Genomic DNA, 13,861 nt, shown 5'->3' with positions numbered 1-13,861 from the left:
TACTCTGGGGTCAAGTGTAGAACTAGATTGGGCCTTCACCTGGGGACAATGAGACTAGCCCCTACTTTAAAATAGCGTCCCGTTACGAGTAAATAGGTTAGGAAAGGAATATCTCTGAAGGTATGCTACGTATGCTAAAGAGTCTGCCGGATTTGATAAGAACGTTTGGGCTGGGTTAGGGTTGTGTGGGCCTCTAGTTCTATGTATTGATGTGGACGATGGGTTAATCATTCACATTAGCATTTTGTACACTTAGCTGAGTGGTATTCTAATAAACAAATAAATTTAAAATGTGATCTTCACTAGAGTAAAAGCTTTCAGAACTCTTCAAGAAGCTCTCAAGTGTAACTACGAGCACTGGCAGATCTGGGAAAACTACATCCTCACCAGCACCGATGTCGGGGAATTTTCAGAAGCCATCAAAGCTTATCACCGGCTGTTGGATTTACGAGGCAAATACAAAGATGCGCAGGTAGGATATTCAAATTTTCTTGTTCCCGCTTGTGTTATATTAATACCTGATTATACAATACACATTGTTTCCTTAAATATTGCATGTGTCTTGTTACACACATCCTATGTGGAGACTTACTTTCTTTAGTCAAAGGGTATGTTACTCACAGGTTCTGGCATTCCAATTTCAGTGTGTCTGCACAGTCAGAAACAATGTCACTGTGACCCAGTTATGAAAATCTGACTTACGGTTTACAAACATATGGTCAGCTTAGAGGAACTAACTAGAATGTTCTTTAAGTTACGACTCCAGGTAACTCAGTATATTCTCTGACTTACAGCTGGAGCAAATGCTATGCTTATTTATTCACTTTTTTTAACAAGCATTTACTGCATGAACAACATAAAGGATGGATAGCATTTTCTGAACAATGTTTAAGAAATGCTCTTTCCAGTGAAATGACATTATGTTTTCAAAAATTAGAGGACATCTGCAGCCACTGTGTTTGTTAACAGGGTTAAGCAAGCAAGACCTTTTGTATTTTCATGACCGAAGACAGTGTACAAAAAAACGTAGGGCAGGTGGGAGTGTATGGGTTATGAAGTTAGAAAAATTGAATACTTCAGTATTTGTGACCATCAAAATATTATTTAAAATGATATGTTTGGAATTGCAAGAAATGGAAATAAATGTGATAATAATAACCTCCATCATCTTATGACATACTGTCTGTCCAAGTTGTTCTGAAATTCAGCTTCTCTCAACCCTGTCTTGGAGCCCCAGCCCTACTGTCTTGCAAGAACAGCTATATAATTGACCAAGCCGTCCTCAAGGTTGGCTTCTATGCAATTCCCTGGAAAGATGTGTAACTTCAAGTCAAACTCACTTGGGGGAGCTATGTTAACTTTTTCAAATCCTCTTCCCACATTTCTCTTGTCTTCTTTCTTTGTAATATTACTTGTGGAGCACCCATTCTAGAAGGCAGGGACTTTATTGTGTAAAGATGTCTTAAAAGGCGATTAAAAGCTATGGGAGTGTGGCTCATTGGTAAAATACTTGTCCAGCATTGTGATACACCATGTGCATGAAGTAACAAACAAATGTGAATGGAGACGGGACAGAGTTTTGCCTCCTAGAGGAGATAGGAGCTCTAGCAAATCAATTTGCACTGTCTCTAGCAATCTACTAGTTGTCCTGCTCATACAGCTCCATGTGTCTGTTGAGACCATTCTTTCTCCTCCACTCTTTGCTCTTGGCTCAGGGTATCAGGAGGCTCAAAACAGATCGCAGTACACTGACCAAGAATACTACTTACCTTTTGTGTACATCAACTGTTTTATTTAAGATCTTTCTTTACTAAGAAAGCTTTCTGAAACTTATTCCTAAAATCTCAGGGAGAATGTAGATTATTTACATTGGCATTATATTCCATGTTTCCATTTGAAATCTGTTATGTCTTTTCCTCATTTAGACATCATTGTATGCTAAGTTATGGCACACACTGTCAGAGGAAGAAGGTACTTCTTCCCGTGGAATTCTCCCTGGCTGGGCTCAGTAAGTCTGTAGGCTGAGTCAAAAGGTGTAAAACTACCTCCTTCCTGAAGGGACAGTGGAGGCTCGTGGTCTGCTTGTCTCCTCGGTTAGTTTTACTGCTGGCTGCTTGGCTGTCTCCTCCTTCATAGTCTTGGAATCGGCTTCCTTCTTCAGTCTGATGTCATGAACCTGCTGTAAGTGCCTTTGAGTTCTGATTCTTCTGTTCCTTGTGGTATCAATGAGGTTTCCTCTTTAAATCTGTACTTTAGCCCACAGGATGCCTTTGTATTCACTAAGAATAACTGACTCACCAGATTGGCTTTTTGGATTGTGTGAAATTGATTGTTCTTTCATGCTTGGGCCGGAACAGGGACTCATTTTATATACAGATCGTAGGTGGCTAGTCCAGGCCCCTGTCTCCCTGGAAGAGGTGGACTTGTGTGGGTCAGGGCATAATGCATGGGAGGAAGGGGCTTTGCTGTCTTCTCTGTCTCATGTTCTCTTCTTCCCAAGGCAAATAAAGCAAATCATGGTGGATATGGTGAAGTAATAGTAACTCACATCTACTGAAGGGCTTCTGTGTGTCCAGTGCTATGGTGAGCCCTTTGCATGTATTAGATCATCTAATTCCTACCATAGCTATGTGGGATAGATTTCTACTGCTAATAAGCTGTAGCTTGTATGTCTCCCTGCATGTTAGTTCCATATCTTGAGGGCGCTAATGGTATCACACACAATAACTACTTACAGATTATTTCATAAGGGTACTTGTTCTACATCACAGTTATGAAATTACCAAGGTGATGCTACTTTTAGTTGCCATAGAAGCATCAAATATGTCAAATCTTCTTGCTAACTCATAGCAGAGAGACAAATTGTAAGAATGAGAAGTAATCACTTTTCTAAAGATGATGACGTAGAATAAAATACATTGTCTAGATTGTTTCTTTCCCTTGTAATTTCTACAGCTGAACAAGTTTTAGGGAATTTCAAATTTCCTCTTTCTTACCATATTCCCAGCTTAGGACTCTCATTCTCTCTCAGAATGAAAATTCTTGGTAATGTTTAGGTGTTGTATTTGAGTATCTGTTAATGTATGAAGAGGTGTAACATTTGGAATAATTTTATTGATGGTCACTCATGATGATATTAGTGGAGGTAATGCTGGCAGAAATGTGCTGAGAATATTTTATCCTGTAGATAAAACTTGTCGATTTGGCATATTATGTATCAAACTAAATGCATTGGAATGATAAGACTTGCTTAGAAATATTTCAGGAGTCTTTCCCCAAGAAAGATTGAAAGGACTCAAGACACATGGTAAGGTGTAAGGTCTTAGAGCATTTTTTTCAGTAAAGAAAAACAAAAACAGAATTTGAGTTGCCTTGATTTAGCCATTATCTTAAATGGCTATTTCAAACATCTTTTTGTAGTTGCATTTATTCCTAACTTCTCTCTTCTCTAATCAAAAGGTATTTTAAACCACAGCCAAATTGTTCAGATTCCCATTTAAAGGGATCTAATTTTATACCTGACTTAGCATAGTGTTTACCTTAATAAAATTTGTTTGCTAAATAAAACTATTAGAATTATAAACTCATAGCCAGTTAATATTTTAGTTTCTTTTTTCTTTGTTTCAGTTTAAGAACGAATTTTTTTTTCTTTTCATAATATCTCAGAGCTGAGTGTGGATGTTTGTGTATATGTGTATATTTATATATGTGCTAGCACTGGGGCTTGAACTTAGGGCCCAGGCACTGTCTCAGCTTTTTCATATAAGGCTGGCACTCTACCACTTGAACCACAGCTCCCACTGTAGGCTTTTCTTTTTCAGTTAATTGGAGATAAGAATTTCACAGACATTCCTGCCTGGGCTGGCTTTGAACCTTGATCCTCAGATCTCAGCCTCCTGAGTAGGTAGGATTGAAGGTGTAAGCCACCTATGTTCAGATGACTGAACATTTAGATGCGTTTGCAGTGTGATTTTATAGAAGTTAGATAGGGTGAATCAATGAATGGTGACAGCCGGATACTTGATTCCTTTCTGCAGCCCTACTCTGTGTGCATCCAAGACCAAGAACAGTCTTGTATCTATGTGTACTGCATGTAAACACACACTCTGAGAAGCATAGCATTCTTACAGATGTTGGATGTTAGAATTGTCAGCTCAGTTTTCATGTCTGGACTTACTAGGAAACTTGTTAAAAAAATTTTTTTTGAGAGGGGTTACTTTTCCTAGAACATAGCCACTACATAACCACTGACTTGCTCAGATAAGCTGCTCTCATTAGCACCTTCATAGAGAACTCTATAGTACTTAGACTAGGAATAGTGTGATGAGAGTCCTTAATATCTGTTCCAGCCCAGTGGGTAGCTCCCTTCAAAAGTGTCAGTTGTTTTTTTAATTTTTTATTTTTTTGCCAGTCCTGGGCCTTGAACTCAGGGCCTAAGCACTGTCCCTGGCTTCCTTTTGCTCAAGGCTAGCACTCTGCCACTTGAGACACAGCGCCACTTCTGGCCATTGTGTATATATGTGGTACTGAGGAATCGAACCTAGGGCTTAATGTATAGGAGACAAGCACTCTTGCCACTAGACCATATTCCCAGCCCCCAAAAGTGTCAGTTTTGAAGGTCTTGTTCAGAATGCATGATAGCGCCTCTGGCTGGTGGGACCAAGAGGTGGTCATTGACACAAAGTCACAGTGGCTCAGGACACTTGGGCATACCCAGCTTCACAGCACATTGTCAACATACTTTATGACAGCTAGTCTCTGTGCACCAGGACAATTGATACAGTGCTAGGGATATTTTTATCTTGGGTGAGAGAATTTTTACTTGACTTTATGTGTTTGGCAACAGTTGTCTGCAAAAATCTCTGATATTCTTGTTTGACACAATCTGACCCCATTCTATTTTAATTTACTTTAAAGTTCTTTTTATTCCTTTTCTACTTCTTTATAGATAGGGATTATTGTGATTATATTTGTTCTATTGTTGGTATATGAGAATGTATGATTTCACTCTCACTTTAATACAGACATGAATTAAATTAGCTAAAATTACTTTATATGAGATATTGTGATTTCATTCTCATTTTAATACAGACATGAAATAAATTAGCAAAATATTACGTTTTTGTCGGTAGCAAGAGAACATGCAAATTTACTTCTGGTATCATCATTGATCTTTTTTCTCTATGTCCTAATTTTAACTAGTAAAACATAGGAGTGCTTTTCTGTTGGGTTCTTTTATTATTCATGTCTAGATTGTGCATACTTTTATAAGTCTCATGTTCATGTACATTAAGTACTTGTTTGATGTTCCAGGTTTCTACTATCTTTCTTTTTTTTTTTTTTTTTGGCCAGTCCTGGGCCTTGGACTCAGGGCCTGAGCAATGTCCCTGGCTTCCTTTTTGCTCAAGGCTAGCACTCTGCCACTTTAGCCACAGCGCCACTTCTGGCCATTTTCTGTATATGTGGTGCTGGGGAATCGAACCCGGGGCCTCATGTATACGAGGCAAGCTCTCTTGCCACTAGGCCATATCCCCAGCCCTCTACTATCTTTCTGTTTACAAATCTGCTTATAGACAGATCTTCTTCTTATGTATAGCCATGTGTATTCCTCAGGGAAGAGTCTAATGTTGATTTTTTTATCTTTATTTATTATTATTATTATTATTATTATTAGGTGATCTACTCAGAGGTTATACTTACCTAAGTCAGGTAAAGAGTACATTTCTTTTTTGACAAGGTCAGTGTCACCCTAATATTGATTTCTTAGTTTATTCCTTTTTCCTTTTCTTACTTCCCTTCTTGAGAAGTTGACACTTTAGAAAGGGAATTCAATTATTGTATTATTCATATGAACTTACTGCTTATAAGTGGGTGCTATGTTCCTGCCACTTAACATAGATTACTTTTTATAAGTATATATAGTATTTGAAGTGGATATCAAATATTCTTTAGTTTACAGTTGATTAATGTGACACCCAGAGAGCTTATATAGCTTGACCAGTTGTATAGCTAGTAGGAACTGAAGATACAAATGACGTGTAAGCACGCCTAGTTTTCTTCTGTCATGCCTTGAAGACTATGGGAAGATCTTTGTTAAAACATTTTCAGCCAGGTGCCAGTGGCTCATGCCTGTAAGCCTAGTTATTCAGGAGGTCAAGATCTGAGGATTGAGGTTCAAAGCCAGTCCAGGTGGGAAAGTCTGTTGTTTGATTGATTGATTGGCTTTTTTTCTGAAGGAAAAAATAAAAAGGAAAAATACTATATTCCTCCCCCCCCCCCCAACTGAGTTTTGAGGACACTGAGGGTTAGGGTTATCAGACAAGGAAACAGCAATTTACTTAGAGAGCTCCAAGGAGGGGAGGTGGAAAGTTACTTCACTCCTGGCCTGCAGCCATCTTGGAAGTTTCTGTCACAGGACCGAGGCAATCCTATCCTTCCTGCTACAAGGACCTCCAGGATGTGAGGGCCGCAGCTTTGAGCATTCAGCCAAAATTGTGATAGGATTTAACTAAGCACTGTAAGGTTAGTGGAGGGGGGTGGGGTGGGGAGATAATTATATTTTTCCTTTTGTGGAGGTTTTTCAGCCTTTATGGTAGAATTGCTACTTCTTTATGTGAGAGACATCAACTCTCTTCAAGGGTCAGTGTTGCTTCTTCATAGTCATTCTCTACTTGCTGAATTCCCTAAGCACAGTCTGTGATGAAGATGAGAAAAAAAAATATTATCCAGTTGTAAAGAAGAACCTCTTGTGACTTGTAAAAACATAAGTGAACCAAGAGGACATTATGCAAAGTGAAATAAGTAAATCGGAGAAAGACAAATGCAATCTGATTTTTACTTTTATGTGGAATTTCAAAAACTGCAAATCATAGACTATAAGAATGGTTGCCGGAGACTGAAGAATGGAGGAGGTAAGGTGTTGCTAAAAGAGTATAAACTTTCATTTAAAGATGAAAACCTTCTGGATATCTATTTTACATCTTAGTGACCATACCTGGTAATACTATATTGTATACTTGAAACTTGCTAAGATATTATGCCTTAAGTGTTCTTGTAACACAAAAGAAGGTAACTATGAGGTTATGAACATGTTAACTAAATTTTTTATAGTAATCATTTTACTGTGTGTGTATGTGTGTACTCATGCTATAAACCTATGTACACTATTATTTGTTAGTTATATCTCAATAAAACTGGAATGATGAGTAAAAAAAAAAGTAAAACAAAGGTTCTATTTCACCTAAATAAGAATTGGGGGTGAGGGGTTGCTACATGGCCTTGGTGGCATAATATTGGCTTGGTGGCATAATAATATAAGGGACTACAGGGACTTTTATACTAATTAAGATGAAGTTTCTTACTTGTCACATACAAGGGAGCCTCAGTAAGATTATCAGGTTTTTCATCAGAAATTCTGGAAGCCATAAAGCAATAGGCTAATATGGGAAAAGTGCTAAAGCCTCACAAAATACAGTACTATATTGGGCAAAAACTTTGCTTCAAAAGTGAAGAAGACATTAAGATATTCTCAGATAAAGAAAAGCCAAAGAAATTTGTAACCACAAATCTATTCTGCAAGTAATGCTCAGGGAAGCTAGACATAGTGGCTCACTCCTGAAGTCCAAACAACTCACTCTGTGGACTTGAGATCTGGAGGGCTGCAGTGAGAGCAACCTTGAGCCAAAAGCTTGCAAGACCCTATCTCAATTTATTAGTTCTTAAAAGTTGGTCACAGTAGCTCTCATCTGTCATGTTAGCTGTACAGAAATAATAAATAGAAAAATCATGGCCTAGGCCAGTAGTGACACATAGGGAAACCCTTATAAAAAATAACTAAAGTTGCCAGGTGCCGGTGGCCCATGTCTGTATCCTTGCTACTCACAGGCTGAGATCCGAATATTGCAGTTTGAAGCCATTCCTGGTAGGAAAGTCGCTAAGATTCTTAATCTCCAGTTCACCACTAAAAGTCACAAGTGGAGCCATGGCTCAAGGACAGTATCTAGGCCCTGAGTTCATGCCCCAGGACCAGCACAAAAACAAACAAAGCACAAAAGGACTGGGGGCCTGCCCCAAGTGGTAGAATACTTGCATACCCAGTGTAAGGTCTTGAATTTCAAACCCTAGTACTGACAAACTAACAAGCCACCCCCACCCCGCCTCCAAAAAAAAATCACAGGAAAGATTTTCAGTTAACCTAACTTACAGTTAAAAGTACTAACAAAATTGACACTCATTAGATAGATGAAGCAACACATTACTGAAATAAGAAATGAAAATGGGGACATTATTACTGATCTAAAGAAATAGAATTGCAAAAGAATTCTATGAGCAGTTTAGCAACAAATCAGATAACCTAGATGATATGGACAAAGCTATAGAAACACAAAACCTACCAAGACACAAGAGGAAAATCCAAATAGATTTATACTTAGCAAGGAGATTGAGTAACTGTATCCCAACAAAGAAAAGGCTGGATCCAATGGCTATATTGGTGAATTCTATCAAACATTTTAAAAAAGACCTTGATATCAAAGCCAAAGATACTACAAGGAAAGAAAACTTTTTACCCAAATCCCTTAATGAACATTGGTATAAAAATCCTTAACAGAGGGGCTGGGGATATGGCCTAGTGGCAAGAGTGCCTGCCTCGGATACACGAGGCCCTAGGTTCTATTCCCCAGCACCACATATACAGAAAATGGCCAGAAGCGGCGCTGTGGCTCAAGTGGCAGAGTGCTAGCCTTGAGCGGGAAGAAGCCAGGGACAGTGCTCAGGCCCTGAGTCCAAGGCCCAGGACTGGCAAAAAAAAAAAAAAAAAAAAAAAAAAAATCCTTAACAGAGGGCTGGGGATATAGCCTAGTGGCAAGAGTGCCTGCCTCGGATACACGAGGCCCTAGGTTCGATTCCCCAGCACCACATATACAGAAAACGGCCAGAAGCGCTGTGGCTCAAGTGGCAGAGTGCTAGCCTTGAGCGGGAAGAAGCCAGGGACAGTGCTTAGGCCCTGAGTCCAAGGCCCAGGACTGGTAAAAAAAAAAAAAATCCTTAACAGAACATTAACAAAACTGATATGGCAGCTCTTTGAAAGTATTGCATACCATACCCAAGTGACATATTTTTTTTGCAGCATGACGATAGTTCAACAGATGAAAATTAACATAATTTACCACATTAACAAAATGAAGTAACCCCCCCCACATGATCATCTCAGTTGAAGCAGAAAAAACACTTAGCAAAATACAGTACTTCTTCCTAATAAAAACATCCAACGAACTAGGAACAGAAGGAAACTACCTTAATACAAGAGGAGCATATGAAACAAATCCACAGTGACCATTTTCCTCAAGACTACAAGCTTTTTTCCTAAGATTAAGGATGCCTTCATTCATTATTCAACACTATAATAGAAGGCCTAACTGGAACAATTGGGCAAGAAAAACAAAAAGGAAAAAATTGAAAGGGAAGAAGTAAAATTAACTGTTTGGCAGTGTTATGAACTTATATGCAGAAAATCAAAGATTCCACAAATAGCTTTTAGACCCAATAACTGAATTCTGCAGGATAGCGGAATACAAAGCCAATACATAAAAAGTTAAGTTGTATTTCTATATACTCACAATAACCAGAAAGGAAGTGATAAAAACAGATATTAACCAAGAAAGAAAAATAGCTGTACAGTGACAATTGCAAGACATTGCTGAAAGAAATTAAAGATGATACAGGTAAATGCAAATATCCTATTCTCACGGATTGGAAGACTTAATATTCTTACATTGTCAATATTATACAAGTGATCTACAGAATTTGGTGCCATCTCTATTAAAACTCCAGTGCAATCTCTGCAGAAATAGAAAACTATCTTTAAGTTCATGTGGAATCTCAAGGAATTTTAGATAGTCAAAACAGTCTTGGAAAATAAGAACCAAGCGGGACAACTAAGTTTTCTAATTTCAAAGCCTATCAGAAAGCTACAGTAGTCAACACAATATGGTACTAGCATAGACACACATGTTGGATTGGGTAGAGAGCCCAAGAATAAACCCTTGCATATGTGAGCAAATGATTCTGGGTCAAAACCATTCAGTGGGCAAAGGATAATCGTAACAGCAAATTGTGCTGGTATCAATATGCAAAAGAATAAAGGGAAACCCTTACCTAACACCCTATAAAAAAATTAGCTCAGAAGGGGTCAAAGACTCAAATGTAAGAGCTAAAACTATAAAACACTTAGAAGAAACTATAGGACAAAGACTTTATGATATTAGATGTGGTAGTGATTTCTTAGATATGGTATCAACCATACAGGCAACAAAAGAAAATACAAAGTGGATTTTATCAAAGTTAAAATTTTTGTGCATCAAAACATACTATTAACAATGCATAGGCAAGGCAAAAAAATGGTAGAGAATACTTACAAGTCATATCTGGTAAGGAATTAATATCTAGATTACATAGAGAATTCCTTAAGGCCCAACTGAACACACACACACACACACACACACACACACACACACACACACACACACACACACACACACACACACACACACACACACACACACACACACACACACACACACACACACACACACACACACACACACACACACACACACACACACACACACACACACACACACACACACACACACACACACACACACACACACACACACACACACACACACACACACACACACACACACACACACACACACACACACACACACCCAACTGGGCAACTGTGGCTCATGCCTTAGCTACTCAGGAAGTTGAGATCTGAGGATTTCGGTTCCAGGCCTGCCCCAAGCAGGAAAGCCCATGAGACTTTTATCTGTAATTAAATACCAAAAAGCAGGAAATGAAACTGTGGCTCAAGTGATAGAGCATGGGCCTTGAACACAAAAGCTCAAGGACAGTGTGCAGGCCCTGAGTTCAAGCCCCAGAACTGGCATCATAAAAACCTAAACCAGTTTAAAAAATGGGCAGAGAACTTGAACAGGCATTTCTCCAAAGTAAGTAAAGAACAATGAGCAAATGAAAAGATGTTTAACATGACAAATCATAAGGGAAATGAAAAATAAAAATTGTAAGATATACCTCACATCCATTAGCATGGATGGTATTAAGAAAACCAACAATATCAAAGCAACCAGGAGAATGCAAGTATTGGCAAGGATGTGGAGAAACTGGAGCCCTTGTGTATGTTAGTGGGACTATAGAATGAAATGGCCATGTTCACGGTAGCATTAGTCACAGTAAGTTAAATAGGGGACCAGCCCAGTGCTTGATGGCTCATTGGTGGATGAATGGACCAGCAAACTGTGGTATATCCCTGCAGGGGGATGTTCCAGCCTTACAAGGAATAAAGTTCTGGCTTGCTGCAATATGGGTGAAACCTGATGTGACGCTGTGAGATAGGTCAGTCGCAAAGGTTAGATTGTCTGATTCCACTTCAAGGTCAAAGGCACTACACGTCAAAGGCAGAGACTCTCAAAAGAATGGTATTGAGTTGAGGAGAGGTGACTGGGGGAGTTAGTGCTTAGGGAGTAGAGTGTCAGTTTTACAGGATGCGAAGAGTCATGGAGATAGTATGGCGGTACAATATTATCAATATATTTAATACTACTGCACTCTTTGTTTTGCTTTTGTTGCCAGTCCTGGGGCATGGACTCAGGGCCTGAGCACTGTCCCTGGCTTCTTTTTGCTTAAGGCTAGCACTCTACCTCTTGAGCCACAGCGCCACTTCCAGCTTTTTTCTATATATGTGGTGCTGAGGAATCGAACCCAGGGCTTCATGTATATGAGGCAAGCACTTTACCACTAGGCCATATTCCCAGCCCCACTACTGTACTCTTAAACATGACTAAGGTAGCAAATTGTGTGTTACATATATATTTTACTACAACAAAATGTTAGGAAAAAAAATCTCTAAAACATCCAGGGTTATAATTTTATTTAGATTATTTTATGATACTCTAAATGAACTCCAAATGGACTAAATATATGCCAAATATTTGTGTGTTTTTTTTATCTCATAGTAAAATTAGAAATAAAAGTGGATGCTTACCAAAGTTCTTGAACTCTGAGGCAGTAGAAGAAAACTGGAAGGAATTTTTATGACCACATTAAAAAAATATGTGACAAAATATTTGTATCAAATAGGAAAGGCAAAAGCTAATAATATCCTTATATAAAGAGTTAACATCTGCTACAGGAATGAAATGGGTTGTGTAGAGAATTCAGGAACAGATTCAAGTAGGTGTGCGAATGTAGTACACTATAATGATGGCATTTTAAAGCTGTGTTAGAATTCAGTATGTATAGAATGGTTGGCCAAACATTGAGGACCAAAAGTTCAAGTTCTAGGTCACTCTCAAAACTAAACTAAGTCAGATGAATAAAATATGTAAACTGGAATTTCTTGAGAAGCAGAACAATGGTGTAAGTAACAATAGTCTGGGCTGGACAGCTGGGATGTGCTATGTGGCCTTGAGCACCACTTACTTTGTGCCTGTTTCCTAGAACAGGGGAGAAAGGTAACAGTGCCTGCCACACAGGACTCTTATGAAAGGGTTTGGGGCAGAGTACCAAGTGCTATTTAAATGTAGCTGCTATCTGGTTCAAATTGCCATTGAAAAAGTGAAACTGATAAATGTTATAAGTGTGGTAACCGTCTTTGTGAGATTGGGGAAGGTTTTATTATGACACCAAGGCAATACTTCATTAAACAAAAGATCAAGAGATTTGATATTTAAAACTTCTATACTAGAAGGCATGGGAGAAATGACGAGTGAGGTACTAATCGGGGGGAGGGGATCTCCAACCTCAGAAGGGACAGGCTGTGACAGTGACTTTGTTTATTGCTTTCTGCAACTGAAGTAGATGAGAAGAGCTGCCGAGTGCTCTGAGAAGAGTTTGCTTTAGTGTGTCACATGTTTTGGTCTTTCTGTGTATGTGCTATGTACTAGTATGATGTACTAGTATGTGCTGGGTAGTAGCACTGCTTGCTATAGTCAGTCACCGCAAACTTGATGTCTTGGAGAGAGAGAGAAAAAGAGAGAGACAGAGACAGATAGACAGACAGATAGACAGACATAGGGAGAGACAGAAGTTTTACAGTAATATGTGATATTGACAAAAGACTAGAATCTCAGACCATGATGGATAAACTGAAATTTCTATTAGGAAATTACCTGAAATTCCAAGAAAAGAAATTTGTGCATGTGAATATGTTACATATTCTTAGAAGAGGGCTCAAAATTGTTACTTAGATTCATAAAGGGTGCATAGGCTCCAAGAAAGGTGTTCATAGACTAAAGGATCATCTTAGGAATAGTAGATTGTAAGGCAAAGTTTTCAGACAAGAAGACAGTGGGCCCTTTCCCTCTAATCACTGTAGATTAAAATTTACCTGTATAATTTGTTACAAATGGGAAAATACCACTGCATGCATTTATCTGTTGTTCTTGGTTTTAACAGTTGTGTCAGTGTTTTCCAAGCCCGTACAAATACTTAGGCCACAGAAGCAAGCAAACAAACCCCCTCGCTCTTGCACTCTCCAGTTTCCGGCCCCTTTCCTGCTGATCTTCAGGGCAAGCAGGGTAGGAGCTCGTGCTTTGGGGCTTATAGCCTACCTCAGTCCACTGAAAGTGCCCTCAGCGGGGTCTGAGTGGTGACTATGGCTCACTCAGCCTGCGACCCTTCTGGAGCATCATTGATCTCTTCTTCCTCTTCAACACTGTCTTCACATGCCCTCCAGGACCTCTCACTCTTGCTGTGTGCTGGCACTAGAGCTTGAACTCAGCACCATGTGCTCATGCTGGTGCTTTGCCACTTGAGCCACATCCCCTTCGGGCTT

At 39.1% G+C, this 13,861-nt stretch overlaps 1 protein-coding gene across 2 annotated transcripts in view; it reads left to right on the top strand.

Annotated features, from left to right (window-relative positions):
* The window catches only part of Ttc27 (tetratricopeptide repeat domain 27), a 116,616-nt gene that overhangs the window by 83,525 nt on the left and 19,230 nt on the right, over positions 1–13,861 (top strand). For both annotated transcript variants that reach the window (XM_048353166.1, XM_048353165.1), the window contains exon 16: positions 307–472. In XM_048353166.1, the coding sequence (XP_048209123.1) occupies positions 307–472 (166 nt within the window). The remainder of the gene's footprint in view (positions 1–306; positions 473–13,861) is intronic.

The sequence above is a fragment of the Perognathus longimembris genome, chromosome 8, assembly GCF_023159225.1.
Source record: "Perognathus longimembris pacificus isolate PPM17 chromosome 8, ASM2315922v1, whole genome shotgun sequence".
NCBI classification, from domain to species: domain Eukaryota; kingdom Metazoa; phylum Chordata; class Mammalia; order Rodentia; family Heteromyidae; genus Perognathus; species Perognathus longimembris.
This window is presented reverse-complemented; position numbering and strand designations above follow the sequence as displayed.